A 19,049-nucleotide genomic window follows, 5' to 3' on the forward strand; every position below is an offset into this window, starting at 1 on the left:
ACCTCAGCGTGGCTGCTGGTCCACCCTGCAGCCAAGAAAAAGGCTAAAAAGCTGGTAGGAGCGGCAAAAGCGCCCTTTAAGGATCACCCTCCCAATCTGGCTCTATCCCACCCCATTCATGATGCCACCGAACAGCATTCTCAGCCATTGGTCACAAGTGGGGCTGAAGTCAAAGGACCGGTGTTCTCGGCCAGGTGAGTCCCGTGCAGGGGAAGGATTAGAATGCTGCTTCCATTGCGGGAGGGTGGCGGTTGTCGCATTGATCTCAGACTGACCGTCTTCTCTCCCCTTAGCTCGTAACGGGTTAAAATAGGTCCTTTACAGGCCAAAGTGATAAAGGTGTTTGGCAGAAACTAGGCACTAAAAGACCTGGTTTTGCCTCCCTGGCATGCATTGGTAAAAAATCAGAGTAACTTATAGTAGAGTTTGACAGCTGCCACGTGATTGCAGTAACATTGTCTCCACCTCCCCTTCCTCCCAAAAGGGGCAGGGCAGGTGTGACCGGGAAAATCGTGAAACCCTGAGTTCTTTCACTTTAAAAGGTTTTTTTTCTTATTGTGGGTGTATGTGCATGTTTTGCAAATTTATTTTATTTCTTTAACTGATACATTCAAGAAATATTCCAGGTAAAAGGAAAAGCAAACACATTTTTGATCTGTTCTTATCGTTCGACCAAAGTCTGGATGAAAAAGAAGGCAGGTCTGCACAATCTGTGTGTGATACTGCTACTACCTGGTTATTTTGTTTGCAGAAAACAGTGTTCGGTTATTATTGTTAGAACAAGTTGTCAGCCTAGCTGTCACTACCATTCAGCATTTTAGTTGGCATTACTTATGTCAGCAAAAGCCTATGGGAAATTATATCAATCTGACTCTGGCATGGGAATGCAGATAGACTCTGTAAGGCAGGGAGACTGTGTTAAGTTTCCCTGATTGAATCATGACTAGCTAAAAGGTGTTAATGTCTGATTAAGAGGGTGCTTAGGTCCAAGTGCACAGATCAAGAAACAAAGAAGCCGGAGACCTAATCCCATCACCATGCTTGCAGGTATTACGCCCTCCTTTGTCAATTAAATAAACCATTGTTTCAAACAGTTTGCAAGTTCTAAACAGAAAGATACTGGGAGATACAATATTTTCTCTATTCAGAATAAGATTCCAAGGTATAAAAGCCTGCTCTCTGTTCTATCAATATCTATCTCTTTTTCTATCAAGCTATCATGAGAGGGGTCTTGGCTCTCTCTCTCTCTCTTTCTATCTAACTATCTCTTGGCTCTTTGCTTGGCACTCTGGTTCTGTCTTGGCTCTCCCTCTCTCTGTCTATCCTTCCCTTTATCTATGGAAAACGAAGCTTCCTAGAACTGCAAGCTTCTATGTCCCTCTTTGCCTCTGACCTCTGTAAGGCAGGGAAACTGCTATGCTCTCTATTTAATTGTAATGCTTAATTGTAATGATTATAAATATTGCTTTTCTGTAAGGCTATTTCTATAATATATTCTTTATGCAAACACCTCTGGCTATGCCTTCTTTATTCTACCTTCTGGTGAGTCATCTGTGAGGGAACTGAACCTGGGACCTGGCGTCTGTCAGTGCGCATTTCACTTAACCCCTACCACCTAACATTGTGGGGGTGCGACCATCCTTACATTTTATTAAACTGACACAAGTCTCCCTCTTTTTTTCCCTTTGTCTAGAAAGAGATAATTCCAGACCTGTGCAGAGCCATATAAGTCCAGCCTGATTCAGTGGCGTACCAAGGGCAGGGGGGTGTGTGTGTGTAAAAAAATGATGGGTACATAGTATTTAATACATACTCTAGGTACGCCAATGGCTTGTGGCTAAGGGAAATTACCCGCTTGCCCAGAATGACACACCTATTGCAGTACTAAAATATACTTTCAAAAACTTCAGGATCTGAGTTTGACTGAGTCTGAGCCCAAGCAACTTATCAAAAGAGCACATATCCCTCACCAACTTTGGCGGGCTTCTGAGATATGGGTGAAAGTGTTTGCTGCACAGTGCAGAACAAAATGCCTTTCTCTAGCACCCCCAAGTGTCCAACTAATAGGCCAGAGACGGTTTCTCTCATGTGTGTAGGTGTGTTGGTCATAGGCACATAAATGAAAACGAGGATTTTTTTTACAAATGAAAAAACGTGGATATATCTGAAGACATCCAAAAAAAAGAACGTATGGTAACCCTAAATCTGTGCCCCCATGATACAGAAGGCCATAGGCCTGCCTCAAGCTGAAGAAAGCAAAAATAATCCTCTCCCCAATAGCTTCCCTGAGCCTATGAATGTTTAAGACCACCAGAACTCTTTCTCTCCAAGCCTTCCCTCCTCCCACCCTGTGCACCGTCACTGGCCTCTCCCTTCCCTTCCTAGCTCCTCCTATCACTGTCGAGGTAGTATAGACTGACAGCGCAAGGTTCAATCGTTTGCAGGTTGAGCGCGGGCGTTGCTGGAGGGAGGAGCAAGATGAAGTTCAAACACGCTGGGTGTTGGCGGACAGAAGGGTGTGGGGTAGGGAGATGGAAAAAGAAAAGCGCGAGCTTTACTGGGATGGCTATTAAAAGGCGGTCTGGACCTCTGGTGGATCTGTGAAAAACAACAACTCCGAGGTCAGCTGCTGAATGACGAATATACAATCCCAATGATAAGAGCTATCTCTGTACCACAGATTGTTTTGACTAGCATATTTTTCCCCCCAATATTTCGTTATTGTCACAATTCCCTGGTTTCACTTTAAGTCATTTTTTTGGATTGTTGAATCAGCTGATGACTTTAGCTACTATGGAAAAGAACGCACGTTGATCCCTTTTTGAGCCTGTTCAGATGCCGTAGCTTTTCTGAGCTGCTTTGCTTTTTTAAGAGCAGCTAAGGAAGTTGACTTCAAAGCTTAAATCTCAAAAGGGGGTTTCAACAGCGATCCTTGCTACTAGAGTGCTTGTCATGGGTGAATCACTGGAAGTGCTACGGTGCCTTAGTGAGGGCCACGGTCGAGAGCGGTTGCAGAACGATGGACTGAAGACGGTGACTTCCAACGAACAGGTGAGGCGCTGCCTGTACGACCACGGGCCGTCTCCGGAGCAGCGCGGGCTCTTGGGGGTAGCTGGGATTTGTAGTTCTTATTTCCTCATTCTCTCTTATAGGTACTTTAGAGGGGAACTACAGTCCCTATAAAGCTGTTGTGCCCGGCACCGATGTAGGCAATTACGGACCACCTTTGCATTTTTCAGTTTTTGCTGTTAGGATCAGGGTAGTTTCGGTTTGCAAGTTAATGGGCGATGCATGAAATATTTATTTATTTTATTTTAGGTATTTATATACCACCTATCAAAGTTATCTAAGGGGTTTATAATCAGGTACTCAAGCATTTTCCCTATCTGTCCCGGAGGGCTCACAATCTGTCTAATGTACCTGGGGCACTGGAGGATTGAGTGACTTGCCCAGGGTCATAAGGAGCAGGATGGGATTTGAACCCACAACCTCAGGGTGCTGAGGTTGTTGCTCTAACCACTATGCCACTCCTTCCTCATAATTATAAGTGCTAGTATTTACACCAAATTTAAATATTTGCGTCTGAATTTTTAAGCATGTGTATATATATGATATGTGTGTGTATGTGTGTGTGCATATAGTATACGGTTCTATTTAGTTTTTGTTCTGCCAAACATTCTTTGGGTATGCTGGAGGCTTACTCCCCACCCTGGCTTTAACTTCTTTATTGTGAAAGCATGCCCAAGCAGAGGGGTATTAGGCACACTTTCCATATTTTATGTAAGCTGATTGAATCTCATTGCCTTGATGTTACAAATAATGCTGTTTCTAGGAATTGCGATGAACCCCTTTGCCAAGTGTCAAAAATGAATTACTGTATAACTTAATTTTGAAATAATGCATTGGAGCAGGAAAGTATGTTTTTTTTTGTGACACTGATACCCCATGACCAGAAAATTTCAACCCTATTCTCTAGTATTTACCCAGCTTGACTTTTAGGATATTGGTAAAGAATAGGATGAGGAGTAAGATGATGCTATTATAAAACTATGACATTTCATTTCACATTTCAGCTTTTGTTTAAAAAAGTGCTCCATGGTAGAACTGGCCAGGTTAACCCACTTATTTAAACAATATAATATACGTTATTGATTTTTATATTATCATGTAGTTATAATGTACTTTTTAATCCTTTTATCTATACAGTGGTACCTTGGATTACAAGCATAATCCGTTCCAGGAGCATGCTCGTAATCCAAAATGCTCGTTTATCAAAGCCAAGTTCCCCATAGACAATAGTGGCAACAGCAACGATTGGTTCCAGAACCCGGGGTCTGTACCTGTTGGGGCCGGGTGCTGCAGTGCCGTCTCCTCCATCTGCCTCCTCCTCCATCTGCCTCCTCCGTCCGTCATCGGAAGAAGAACCCCAAAGTGCCGCTTTGGGGGGGAGGGGGGATGCATGTAATGTCCGCCAGCTGCCGGAGAACCCCGCAGTGCCTTCAGAGGTATGCCTCCTCCATCCGCCGGCCAGCCCTCCACGTCGGATGCCCCTCGCATGCTGGAGAGCCCCCACCTGAGTCCACGTAGCCGATCGCCACCCCACCCACAAGCCACACATGCCATGCACAATGCTGATGATTGACGCTGTGCGCGTCACGCGCAATGCGCTGGCGGGACAGCACCTGGCCGCGCAGGCCCAGACAGAGGTCCTCCAACCTGCAGAAAGCACCTGACGTGGAAGGCTGGCCGGAAGACGAAAGAGGAATCCCCCGAAGCAGCGCTTCCTGGTCTGTAAGTGCTCGTTTATCGAGGCAGTGCTCGGTTTGCAAGTCAAAAGTTTGCTGAGTGTTTTGCTCGTCTTGCAAAACACTCGCAAACCGGGTTACTCGCAAACCGAGGTTCCACTGTACTTAGTTTATATTGTGTGTTCCTTATTCATTAGTTGTAATGCTTGTATTAGTTATTTAGAATTTTATTATGTATTATGTTATTATTATATTGTATGCTGAGTACCTATTGTGTAAACAGCTATGAACTGCTGGTCAGGCGGTATATAAATTATTATTACACCTTTGCAAACAGTGTGATTATGGTACATTATATTTTATCACTGTGGGGGGAGGGGGGTGTATGGTATGAAATGAAACAAAAAGTGTGGAATAAAATTGTAAGTTTCATGGCTCCACATCATTTTCTTATTGGTTGGCCTGAGAACTTTTTGGCAGCCCCTTGTGTGTGGATACTATGGTACACTCAAGCTTTTATGGACACGTTTGATTTGCATGTTTTAGTTATTTAATTGAAGTCTACTATCAACATTTCCTCTGATATCTTTTCTCTATTCAGTTCTATCTTCAAGTGATTGATACTTTAACCAATTGCTTTTTCCTAAACACTTCCAACTGTGAGGTTATTTATTTTCCATGTCTTTGTGCCTCATTTACTATCCCTACTACTACCGGTATCAGTTGGGTCTTTTCTTACCCTCCAAAACACCATTCATAGCCTGTTAGTGATTTAGACACCTCACTCTTTCAAACCGTAGCTCAACATTTTAGCTCTAATGCATTAGGTCTGTGAAGATTACCTCTTTGTTGATCTCCTTTAGAAAATGTAATGCTCTATAGAAGACTCTTCCACTTACTTCACTGAAAGGACTACAATTTGTGCAATCTACCACCGTTGATTATAATGATGAGCACAAAGTAAATATTTCTCTCTAGTTCTGAGCATTGGCTTGTCTCTACCTTTAGTGCATTGCAACATGTTCACTGATTCTAATCTAATCTAATTTCCATCTTATATACCGGATCATTCCAGCAAGGACTCAAGCTGGTTAACAAAGATTTAAAAGAATATAATATAAAACAATGATGAAGATAATAGAAAAATTTTCAATAATTAGATCAGTCCTCAGTTAAGAATCTCTGAAAGAGATAAGTTTTCAGATTTTTCCTAAAAAGTGATAAAAGATAATGATGTTCTGATAATCGAGGGAAGATTGTTCCAAACTTTTACCAAGGAATAGGATAAGGAATGTGAGAATTTACCTAGGGTTTTAATCCCTTTAACAGAAGGGAAGAGCAATTTAAATGTATGTGTATTCCTGGTAGTGTGAAACTGAAGAGAGTTAAATGATAGAGGTAATAAAGGCAAAAAAATGCCATGTAAAATTTTTAAAATTACATTGGCACACTTAGGCCCTGATTCTGTATAGGACGCCCAGGAGAGGTGTCCTATATAGAATCGGTCCTACACTAAACCCCGATTCTGTAACTGGCGTCCATGGTACAGACGCCGGTTAGAGAATCGGGTTAAATTAGACGCGGCCGCTATACTTATGGCAGCAAGGGATCTCCCTGCTGCAATATGTATAGCGGTCGCGGCCGCCTGTCCCATCGCCGACAGGAGGATGCCCATTCCTCCTGCCGGAACCCCCCTTCCCCCCAAACTGGTAATCGCCGGCAGGAGGATGCCCAATCCTCCTGCCGGAAAACCCGACGACCCTCCCCAAAACTAACCTCCCTCCCCCAACTAACCTTTACATGTTGGTCGGCTGGACGGGTCTTGTAGCCGTCCAGCCGACGGGCCCGCCTCGTGGAAATGAGACGGGCCCGCCCCTTCCCGGCCCATCCCCGCTAAATCTAAGGCCTGATTGGCCCAGGCTCTAGAAGCCTGGACCAATCAGGCCTTAGGCATAGCGAGTCCGCCCATCCCCACTAATCCTAAGGCCTGATTGGCTTAGGCGTCTTGCGGGCCTCCCTAGGCTCCCGGAGGCGCCTTCAATATAGGCGGCCTGCCTGGGGAGCATTTTTTTTAAAAAACGTGCATCTCGATTGGCTGATTAGACAGCTGTATGACGCCTACAGCTGCCTAAAATCGGGACGCACTTTGGAGAATCAGGGCCTTAATGTGAATTCGCCAGTAAACAGGAAGCCAATGAAGTAACCTCAACAATGGAGAGACATGATTTGTTCCCTTAACTTATTGACCTGTTGTCTCATGCTCCCTCTTGTCACCTTAGCTCTTCCCAGTCACTACTTTCTTCCTCTTGCATCCTGTTGCTTCCTAGCCACTTCTCAGTACTCTGCATTCTTTTTATATAGGCTCTTTCCTCTTATACTTGGAGTCCATCCTTATTCATCAGGAAACTTCTTTCTCGTAAGTTCAAGAAAGCTATAAAGACCTAGCTATTCCAGCTAGCTTTCTCATAGTATTCAACAGGGTGGATTTGATTTAAATCAAATTGATTTAAATCACTAGTTAGAAAGACTTGATTTAAATCGTATTTTTCTACAAACTCATTCTTACTGGTATAATCTTAATATTTACATCCAGATGTCGTCAAAATAGGCCAGTTCTTGATATAATCCTCAAAACAGTCTACTACAGATTTCCATCTAACATCTCGTCAGAGCGTTAGCTTGGTTCACCCATTCTTTTCAGAGCTGCTGCTGCAAAATGATTGTTATTGAAGTATTTAGCAATTTCAATGACATTAGACTGTATTTCTGGGACACTGAAGTCTTTGGCTAGGAGGTACAGCGAATGAGCATTGCAACCATATGCTGTAAGCTTGGAATTCTCTTCATGCTCTTCTAAATTTTTTCTCATCTTAGATACATTTGCTAATTAGAGGGAAAGATAGATCAATGAACTGAAGCACAGCACATGAAATAAACAGCTTTGTTTCATGTTAAAAAGCTACCCTTTTTTCATACTAAAGATTGCTCCAATGAGATCATTCTTGAAAACAAAGAAAGCACATGACAAAAATATATAGATTGCATGCATAACTTCATTTGCAAAAGCTTAAAAACAGAAAAAAACAGATATAGACATTAGCATGGCTTCTACTTCATTGCAAATGGAGGTTTGCAGCTGCACAATGGTGACCTCATTGTGAGATCATCAAAGTGTAATCTCTCACTCCACGGCAATTCCTCCAGCCCCTTAACCATTTTAGTCGCTTATCTCTGGACCCTTTTGAGTAGTACAATGTCCTTCTTCATGTACCAGTGCTGGATGCAGTATTCCAGGTAGGGGTGTACCATGGCCTGGTACAGCGGCATCATAACCTTCTCCGATCTATTTGTGATCCCCTTCTTAATCATTCCTAGTATTCTGTTTGCCCTTTTCACCGCTGCGCATTGCATGGACGGCTTCATTGACTTGTCTACCAGTACTCCCAAGTCTCTTTCCTGGGGGGGGGGAGGTGTCTCTCCAAGTACTTCATCCTGTATTCGTGTATAAGATTTTTGTTACCGATATGCATCACCTTGCACTTATCCACGTTAAACCTCGTTTGCCATGTCGCAGCCCATTCCTCGAGCATGTTTGTCACTTTGTAGGTCTTTGCAATCATTCTGTGTCTTGACTACTCTGAATAACTTTGTATTGTCCACAAATTTAATCACCTCGCTCGTAGTACCAATTTCCAGTTCGTTTATAAATATGTTGAAGAACATGGGCCCGAGCACCAAACCCTGCGGCACTCCATTCGTGACGCTTTTCCAGTCCGAGTATTGTCCATTTACCCCCCACTCTCTGTTTCCTATCCGCTAACCAGTTTTTAATCCACTTATTTCACCCTCAATTCCATGGCTTGCAATTTTTCCAAGCAGTCGTTCATGCGGGACCCTGTCGAATGCCTTTTGAAAATCCGGATATACAATGTCGATCAGGTTACCCTTGTCTATCTGCCTGTTTATTCACTCGAAGTGCAGTAAATTCATCAAGCAAGATCTTCCTTTGCTAAAGCCGTGCTGGCTGGTCCTCATCAGATTGTGTCCGTCAAGATGATCAATGTTGTGGTCCTTTATCAGCGCCTTTACCATCTTTCCCGGTACCGAGGTCAGACTCACAGGTCTGTAGTTTCCCGGATCTCCCTTCGAACCTTTCTTGAAGATCGGCGTAACATTCACTACTTTCCAGTCTTCCGGAATCCTTACTGATTTGATTGACAGATTGGCTATTAGTTGAAGCAGTTCAGACCTCTTTGAGTTCCTTGATTACCCTCAGATGGATGCCGTCCCATCACGGGGATTTATCGTCATTAAGCCTTTCAATCTGCCTGCATACCTCTTCTAGATTGACCGTCAACCCTGTCAGTTTCCCGTCTTCGTTTCCTGCATATAGCCTGTCGGCTTCTGGTATATTGCATATTTCCTCTTCGGTAAATACAGACGCAAAAAATGTGTTCAGTTTGTTGGCGATGGCTTTGTCCTTCTTTAGTACTCCCTTTATTCCATGGTCATCCAATGGCCCCACTGCTTCCTTTGCGGGTCGTTTCCCCTTAATATATCGAAAGAACAGCTTGAAGTTTTTTACCTCCTTGGCTATTTTTTCCTCATAGTCTCTTTTGGCCCCTCTTACCACCTTATGGCACCTTCTTTGATGTTGCTTGTGCTTTTTCCAGTTTTCGTCTGTTTTTGATCTTTTCCATTCCTTAAACGAAGTCTTCTTGTCTCTGATCTCTTCCTTCACCTCTACAGTGAGCCATGCCGGTTCCTTGTTCTTTTCCCTCTTGGATCCTTTGTTGACACGCGGTATATATAGATTTTGCACCACGGGGACCGTGTCCTTAAAAAGGGACCATGCTTGCTCTAGCTCTTGCTCTTCTTAATCTTCCTCCCCACCATGATTCTCATCTCTTTGTAATTCCCTTTTCAGAAGTTCAGTGCTGTGGCCGTCGTTCTGGATCGATGTTTTGCCCCTGTGACCAAGTTGAAGTGAATCATATTGTGATCACTGTTTCCCAGTGTCCCTTACACCTTGCGCCGGTCCTCATAGTCCATTTAGAATTAAGTCCAGAATTGCATTTCCTCTCATATTTTCCTTGACAAGTTGTTCCAGGAAGCAATTGCCTACAGCATCCAGGAACTTGGACTCCCTACTGCAGCCAGAGGTGCCTAGGTTCCAATCTATCCCTGGATAATTGAAGTCGCCCATGATAACTGTGTTGCCTCCCTTGCAGTTGTGTTTAATCTCGTCCATCATTTCTCCATCAGTTTCTTCAGACTGCCCTGGGGGTAGGTAGTAGATGCCGATCTTCATTTCCGTTTCATTTGTTCCCGGTATTTTGGCCCATAGGGACTGTACCTTATTTTTCGTTTCTGGTGTGTTCTCTCTGGTAGACTTGATTCCCTCTTTGATGTATAGGGCAAAACCCCCACCTATTTGTCCTATTCTGTTTCTGCAGTATAGCTTGTATCCCGGTAGCATAGTCTCCCAGACGTTTTCCTCGTTCCACCATATTTCCGTGCTGGCAATGATGTCAAGGTTATCTTTTTGTGCCATAGCTTCCAATTCCCCCATCTTATTCCTTAGGCTCTGCGTTCATGTACATACACTTGAGTTTGTGGCCTGTTATTTTCTTGCATTTCCTTCCCTCTTATGTCCCTTTCGATCCATCAGGATTTCTATCTTTTTAAAAAATATTTATTTATTAATTTAATGCAGTTAAAAACATCCAATTTATATATTCATACATAAAACAATACATTAATTCATTGTATAACTTATTTCATGATAAATACTAAAAATATCAAAATACCTATTGTAGCTACTGTAACCCAACCCTCCCATCCCACCCTCCTCCTCCTCCCATCCCCAGTGGGAGGATGTGTGCAGGAGATTTATAAAATGTAAAAGAAAGATTAGAAAAAGAAAGAAGAAAAAAAAAACCTATCAAAGATCAATGGGACTATCCTTTTGGGAATTAATCCAGATTCCATACACATCCCAAAAGGTGTTATAATTATGTATCTGATTTCTCCTAAAAGCAGTCAATTTTGACATTTGTTGTATATATTGAACTTTATTCAATAATATTCGGGGCCCTGGTAAGTCTGGTAGTTTCCAAGCAGATGCCAGCAGATGCCAGGACAAGTCGACCTGCTGTCATTATCAAATGTATCCATTTCTGATATTTCAAAGGCAGGGCAACTTGTCCCTTATTCAACAGGCAGCACTCCATAGTCTTGGGAATCTCAATACCTAGTACTTCTTCAATAAATGAAATTACTTTATTCCAATAGTACAATACCACCAAATATGTTCAAAGGTACCCACTTCTGCACATCCTCTCCAGCATTTATTTGATCCTTTCCCATACATAGCATACAATCGTACTGGTGTATAATACCAATAGAAAAACATCTTATATCCGTTCTCTATCATATTGCAAGCTATAGTGCCATATAAAAGAGAATGCAATATTTTATACCATTCTTTATCAGTATAAGATTTGCCTATAATCTTTTCCCATCGGCGTCTGTATTTCAAAGGGGGTAAAAATGCTCTAATTGTGCATTATATAATCTAATGATACTTCCTCTCCCACTCTCTTTTGTCATAGCCTCCTCTAAGTCCAACTGTTGAGCAATAGTTATTTCTCTAAGAACTACTTTTCTAATAAAGCTTTCAATATTCTTCTCTCAATACTTCAAAGGGGCAATATTCCCATCTTCCATCAATTGGCCTAATGTTTTAAGACCTTTCTGTCCCCAAAGATGAAAGGCCATATCAACTTCTTCTGTAGCAAAATTAGGCAAGGATTTCTATCTTGCCTATGATCCGGCGAGTCTTCCCCCACAATCTTCCTGCATGGTATCATATTGGTATACCGTTTCCCGAACCATCGACTCTTGGTCGACTGTCAGCTTTCCCCTTCTTCCTAATTTAAAAACATCTCAATTTCTCGCTTGATGTTGCTTGTAAGTAGCCTTGTTCCATTTCTACTGAAGTGAATCCATCCTTCCTATATAGCTTGCTCTTCGCCCAGAACATCGTCCATGTGTGCACGAAGTGAAATCCTTCTTTCTTGCACCAGCGCCTCAGCCACACATTGACTGCTTGCAGCTCCGTCTGCCTCTTCCCGTCGGCCTTGGGTACTGGCAAGATCTCTGAGCATGCTACCCTCAGCGTTCTGGTCTTCAGCTTCTTTCCTAGCATCCGGAACTGGTCCTTCAGTGTTTCCCTGCTGTAATTCCTGTTGCTCATGTTGTTTGTCCCCACGTGGATCACCACCGCCGTATCTCACACTTCCGTGCTGTTGATGATCCTATCGATGCGGCTCACTATATCATCTACCTTGGTTCCCAGGTAGGCAGGTCACCAGCCGATCCTTTCTTCCTCCCATTATGATGGAATCCCCCATGACAATCGCTTTCCTCTCTTATCTTCTCTTGTCTCTCTAGCCGCAGGTCCGTGTCCCCAGTGTGTGTCCTCTCCAGCCATAGGCCTGTGTCCTCTGTGCACTTCCATCTTCCCTCATCCTGGCGCTGGCTTTCACCGGACTCGTCTTCCTGTGGGTTCCCTCCACTATTTCCAGGTCTTGCTGCTGTGTGGTTGTCCTCCAGGCTGTCCTCACTCATTGTAGGTGTTCCACTGTTGTTGGTGATTTTCTATGGTCTCCCTGTATGCCTTCTCGATGAACTTCTCTAACTGCCTGACTTCTTCCTCAATGGTTTCCTCTGTCATGAAGTTTTATGCCTCTCTGTGCTCCTCCTCCACTGCTCAAAGTGCTTCTAGTTCCAGTATTCTGCTCTCCAGGAGTCTGACTTGCTTCTTCAGGCCCTCCAGTTCCTCGCATCGAGTGCATACATAAGACCGCCCCCCAGAGAGGAGGTAGTCATACATATGGCAAACGGTGCAGAAAACTGGGTAGCTCAGCATCCTGTTTCTGTCTGCTGCTTCCATTGCTGTCTGCTTGCCGGTCTGCTGTCTTTCTCCTGCCTGCTCTCTGGGCTCAGCTGTTCACTTGCCGTTGGCCCCTCCTCTTTTAAGGGGGAGCTCCGGATCTGTGCTGGGCTGACGTCGGAGGGGTGAGCGGAGCTAACTCTTGCCGCTGCCCCTTACTCTCGCCTGCCTTGTTCTTCCCCTCTTACTCCTCTCTCTCTGCTCCCGATTCTGCTCCTTCTCCTGCTTGCCTGCCTCCTTACTTTCTCCTGCCTGCCCTGTTCTCTGGGCTCAGCTGTTCACTCGCTGTTGGCTCCTCCCCTTTTAAGGGGGAGCTCCGGATCTGTGCTGGGCTGATGACAGAGGGGTAGGCGGAGCTACCTCTTGCCACTGCCCCTCACCCATCTACTCAATTCTGTTTTGATGCTGCCAGAGGGAAATGTAGGAACCTACTACTGCCCTACTGGGTTTGCAATCATTTTTGGAATCATTTATTTATTAACTTTGCTTGTATATATTGTTTCAGCAGTATTTGTTTAAGACAACTCAGAACATGTAAGGCTGTTACAGAAGAAACAAGTGAAACAACACTTCAAAAAGGAAACAAGTTTCTTTTATATCGGACCACAATAAGGCGGGGAGACAGAACAAAGGAAAAAATATATAGGAGCATACCAAAGAGAAGAATAAAATTACATAGGACTAGTACATAATTCTACACAAACCTTCCAGTGCATCTCGTAACAAGACACTGGAAAAATTCAGTATGTTAGAACAATATTATCAAGTTAAGAAAGATGCAGCATCAGATAAAGAAGCTAAAGGCAACTATTTTGAGAGAGCAGACACTTTTGATAGTAACAAGCTCAATGTTCTGTTAATTTTGTTTGGTAGATTGGTTAGCCTGAGCAGATGATATGCAGTAAGGGGCAGATTCTGTATAAGAGCGGCTGAGATTCCTATACAGAATCGCCTAATCACTCCAATTCTCATGCCTGATTCATTTCTATCAGCTGATCGCGGCGATGGAATCCTGCAGCCTCAATCAGTTGAAAGGCTGCGGCAGGGGACCCCCCCCCCCACACACACACACAAGTCTTGCCAAAATCAGTAGGACGGATGCCCACTGCCTCCAAACCCCCGCCTCCCTGTTGTCACCCCCTCCCCAACACTCCCCTAAAGCTGGAACCCCTGACACACATAAGTCTACCCCATCAACCTCCCCCATATCCCTGTACCTGTAAGAAGAAAGTCTGGCCAGAGGGATGCTTACATCCTCCAGCCGGCCGGCCCGCCACTCCAAAATGGCGGGCCTTCCCCTTCCTGGTGAATTCTGGGATGTACCGGTGAGGGGTCTCTCTTCCTAATGGTGGTCTTAAGACAGAGCATATATACATGTACTTTAATGGATATTTTTCCTTCTTTGGGTAACTTTATGCTATATTTTCTGTATAAAAATTGTTCTTGAAAATATTTTTAATTTTGTAAAATAAAATAGAAAAGTTTGTTTCTTATGTATTATCAAATTATTTTTGACCAAAGTAGTCAATTCCTGAGTAAATTTTACTTCAAATTTAACTTGTCGTATCTGTACAGAAAAGTCTGTCTTAACCTTCTCCACGTTTTGTTTTTGTTTGTTGTTGTTTTTTTTTTATAAAGCATCAATCTTACAAGCGATGATAATTTGTTAGCGAAGAAATGGGATTCCATATGTTAGCTGTTGCTGCCCAGTAGTTGCGAATCTGCAGAGGGGTATCACTTTAAAACTCTGAACTCCTCCCCATCTGCGGTGGAGAACAGCTCCCTCATCAGTTTTTTATTCTGCAAGCAAATTCAGAAGATGATGTGTTCTGATCTGCTCTGCTTCTTTATGGCCCCCTTTTATCAAAGTACAATTTTATAAGGCAGTAAATATCTATTATACTAAGGTAAATAATATAGATCAAAAATAACAAAAGACCTTAGATATACATATACTTTGTCCCGTTTAAGACCTCAGCGGTGCTAACTGTGAGAAATTTTCATTCACAGATTACAAGCACAAAAATCTTCATCGGTCATAATTTTTCATAGTTTTTTCTATATAAATAAAGTTTTGAAAAAATACTCATCTCTTTATTAGAGAAGCATAGCAGGGGTTCTTCACCAACATAGGCTATGTTTCGCCCAGGGGGCTTTATCAAGGTATTTCCCCTGACAAAAGAAGAGAGAGTTTTACTATACATCACTTCAACTATTATTCATTCTACAGAACTAACTTATATAAGCATAACTTAAAGCCTATATCAGTAGTAAAGGCGGGGCCATTACGATTTGGGATTGCTCTGATTATCATGAAGAGGCTTTGAGACAACTAGCTGATACTTCTGCATATGTTAAAATCGATGAAGATCCTGTTATGCAATTGAAATTGGAGATAAAGGAGATGGTGGAGGAAGGTTCAAAAAGAAAAATGATTACAAAAAAGGAAGCGCAATTTTTAATTGAACCATTTCCATCTACTCCTAAACTATACTTACTCCCAAAGATTCATAAAAATCTTAGGAATCCTCCAGGGCGCCCTATCGTCTCTACTAGAAATTCTGTGTTGGAACCACTATCTAAATTTATTGATTATTTTTTGAAATCAGAAGTGAAGAAAGCCCCTTCTTATTTGAAAGATTCAGCTCACTTGCTAAGATGTTTGGAAACAATAAACAATCTTTCTGAAATTACATATCTAGTCACCTTAGATATTACTTCATTGTATACCAGTATACCTCAAAATGCTGCTTTGCAGATTGTGGAAGACACTTTACTGAATATGGATTTGGGCCGTTTCAATAAAGACTGGCTTATGAAACTAGTTACTCTAGTGGTTAAATCCAACTACTTCTGGTATCGAGGGGATTTTTACTTTCAGTCTCAAGGAGTCGCGATGGGGGCGACTCTTGCCCCCTCAGTGGCTAATTTATATGTTTCTAAATTTGAAGCTGACTTAATATACCCAGCCCCAGTTTTTCATAATGTAAAGTTATGGAAACGCTATCTGGACGATGTACTTTTTTTCTGGGGAGGATCTTATGCTGAATTGGAAATTTTTTTTACATGGATTAATACCTTGGACCCACACCTCACCTTTACTATGACATCTCATCCTTACAAGATTGCTTACCTGGATATAATGATAATTAAAGATCAAGTTGTGAAAACTACTCTCTATAGGAAAGAAGTTGAACGAAATAACTTTTTGCACTTCTTGAGCTACCATCCATATTTTTTGAAATATAATATACCGGTTAGCCAGTTCCTACGGATAAGACGTATATGCTCAGATCGAGAAGAATTTGAGAAACAGTCTAAAATTCTGACCCAGAGATTTTGTGACAGATATTATCCTAAAAAATCTATTAGGAAAGCATATCTTCGAGCGAAATATGCACAAAGATCTTTGCTGATTCAGGAAAGTAAAAATAATGAAATAGAAGAAAATCTGATCTGTGTGCTTCCCTATAACGATTTAAGCAATACGTTCTTTCAAAGTATAAAATCTCATTGGTCAATACTGAAACTTCATCCATGTTTTCAACAACTCCCGACAGCTTCTTTTAAGAGAGGGCGGACTATCGGTGAATTTTTGGCTTTTCAAAAGTTTGTGGGAAAAATATGAAGCTATTCCTATTGAGCAAGTTTATACACAGGAAATATGTGGACAATGTCAGTGGTGCTCTCAAGCAATGGTGGGCCCAGAATGGATCCATCCAGGTACTAAGAAAGTCTTTAAATCAAGGATGAACACTTCATGCAATAGTATGCATGTCATCTATGCAATACAATGCCCATGTCATTTGGTATATATAGGGAGAACTAATAGAAGAATTATGGTTAGATTAACAGAGCACAAGTCTAAAATTAATACCGGAAGTGTAGAAGCGCCATTAGTTCAGCATTGGCAGACTATGAGGCATAAAATTAGTGATCTAAAATGGAGAGTAATTGATTGCATGGAGATAGGGTGGGAGGGTGGAAATTATGTTGAACGTTTAAACTTTATGGAACAAAAGATGATTTTTTCACTTAATACGGTTAAACCGAACGGGCTGAATGCTGAAGTGGAGTGGATGACACTGGTTTAAATGCCTCCATGCTCGTTTTTGATTCTGATAGGGTACGTCTGTATGAGGTCATTACGTTGACAGTTTTGTTAAAAGAACGCCGCCGCCATGTCTCTGCTCTAAAAAACTTTTTCGGCAGCACTCATGGAACAGGCATACTAAAGGTACGGGCTTTAAATATTTTTGAATGTTTTCTAAATTATGTCAGACTACTGATATAGGCTTTAAGTTATGCTTATATAAGTTAGTTCTGTAGAATGAATAATAGTTGAAGTGATGTATAGTAAAACTCTCTCTTCTTTTGTCAGGGGAAATACCTTGATAAAGCCCCCTGGGCGAAACATAGCCTATGTTGGTGAAGAACCCCTGCTATGCTTCTCTAATAAAGATGAGTATTTTTTCAAAACTTTATTTATATAGAAAAAACTATGAAAAATTATGACCGATGAAGATTTTTGTGCTTGTAATCTGTGAATGAAAATTTCTCACAGTTAGCACCGCTGAGGTCTTAAACGGGACAAAGTATATGTATATCTAAGGTCTTTTGTTATTTTTGACCCCTTTTATCAAGCCACATTAGGGTTTTTTTTATCACAGGCTCCTGTGGTAAAGGCTTCGATGCTCTATGAATGTCGGAACTTTTACCGCAGTGGCCAGTGATTAAAAAAACCCTAACACGGCTTAATAAAAGGAGGCCTTTGTTATTTTTGAGTATTTTTGCTGTCAGTCTTCAGATTTTTCTGCGTGACTTCGGTGCTCGGAGGTCCCCCTTCTTGGACTTACTCCACCGGGGAAAGGATGCAGTCCCGCATGGGTGGAATGCTGCTCCCAGGTCAATCTCTTTGAGTACTTGTGGAGCCAGCCTGCTTTGTTCCCTTCCAGAGCTCAGGGTCTGTTCCCTTGGGAGCTGCTTGCCTGCTGATTTAACAAAGGCTTGAGCACAAGGCTGTGGGGCCTTTATGTAACAACTGTGATGCAACGTGTGGATTTCTGGGGGGTGAGAGTCCGTGGTTGGGATTTGTTCTACCGGCAACCCAAAGTTTTCCATTGGAGGACTTGTTCTGGCTATCTTTGATGCAGAAATCCTTTCCTTGCAGCCTGCTGAGAGCTGACAGGCACCAGAAGTCACAGTGAGTACTCCCTTTATTCCCTATGGGGATAATCGAGGAGTCTGCAAAAGTCAGATTTGAGGGTTTCTAGGATTAGTCAGGTTCTCCCATCTCCTAAACCCCTTTTCACTATTTTTTGTTTTTTAGTTCAGCTTCATCATGCCATGTTTGGCGTAAATTTTCTGACAGTGGCCATCTTGGATTTTTTAGCAAACTTTTTAAAAAGTGTTCTTTTCTGCATCAAAGCCCCCTCATTTTGCCTGGGGATCATCTGCAAGGGAGTTCCCAGGTCAGTTTAGTCCCTAATCCATGCATTTTTTGCACAGTTTTGTTGGCTGAGGAGCGACCATGTTCTATATACCATGGAGTGTGGGAAGAAGGGGCAGGAGCTTCAGGCTCAGCCTCTCTTCAGTCCTCCAGAGGGTTAGACCCCCAGAAAGGCCCAAAACACCCAGCCTGTGGGGAAGAAAGCTTATCCAGAAGCCTCATGCAATGAGGGTGCAAAACGCAAGCATGTGGAGGTGGAGGAGGCACTCCCTCTCAGTCAGGAGTCTTGAAGGGGTCCATAGGGCCATGAGGGCCCCTATTACTTTCTTCTTTGGAGGATTTTATAGCCCTTACTGGTTGCACTTAGGTTGGTTCCTAGCTACTCGTGTGCAATTGTTATTCTATGTTAAATGGGTCCATGTTTATTAATCATTGTTCCTTTATCATATGTTATAGAGCAGAGCAGAGCAGAATGCGGTTTGCAGGGTAAGCTCCCCGTGCCTCTCCTTTCTTTTTCTTCTGTTTCATTGGAGTTTGATTACTTTGGTACCAACAGAAAGGAGAGCTGTTCTACACTGCAGAGAGGGAGAAGTTCAGATTTTTAAAATGATACTCTTCTGCAGATTCACGACTAATGAATGGGAAGCAACAGCTAATGTACAGAATCCCATGTATTCTAAAAGAAGGTAAGAACCTAATCTTATATTCAATTGTAGTCTTTGACATTGAGGCCTTCATCTTCACCATCTTACACTTAGAGCTATGGCAGGCTTAGTGCCACTAAAGAGTGGGACTCGGCAGCGCTTACAATTCAAAGGGGAGCTCCCTTTGACAGTAACATGACAATGCTGCCCATACAATTCCACCACAGCCTCTCCTTCACTTCTGTCAGATAGGG

At 42.6% G+C, this 19,049-nt stretch overlaps 1 protein-coding gene across 1 annotated transcript in view; it reads left to right on the plus strand.

Moving 5' to 3' along the window:
• The first annotated feature begins 2,460 nt into the window (after window positions 1-2,460).
• LOC117364015 (protein farnesyltransferase subunit beta-like) overlaps window positions 2,461-19,049 on the plus strand; it is a 146,174-nt gene continuing 129,585 nt past the window's right edge. Inside the window, exon 1 of the mRNA XM_033952728.1 lies at window positions 2,461-3,051. Within this exon, the coding sequence (XP_033808619.1) occupies window positions 2,953-3,051 (99 nt within the window). The 5' untranslated portion in view covers window positions 2,461-2,952. The remainder of the gene's footprint in view (window positions 3,052-19,049) is intronic.

The sequence above is a fragment of the Geotrypetes seraphini genome, chromosome 7 (genome assembly GCF_902459505.1).
Source record: "Geotrypetes seraphini chromosome 7, aGeoSer1.1, whole genome shotgun sequence".
NCBI classification, from domain to species: domain Eukaryota; kingdom Metazoa; phylum Chordata; class Amphibia; order Gymnophiona; family Dermophiidae; genus Geotrypetes; species Geotrypetes seraphini.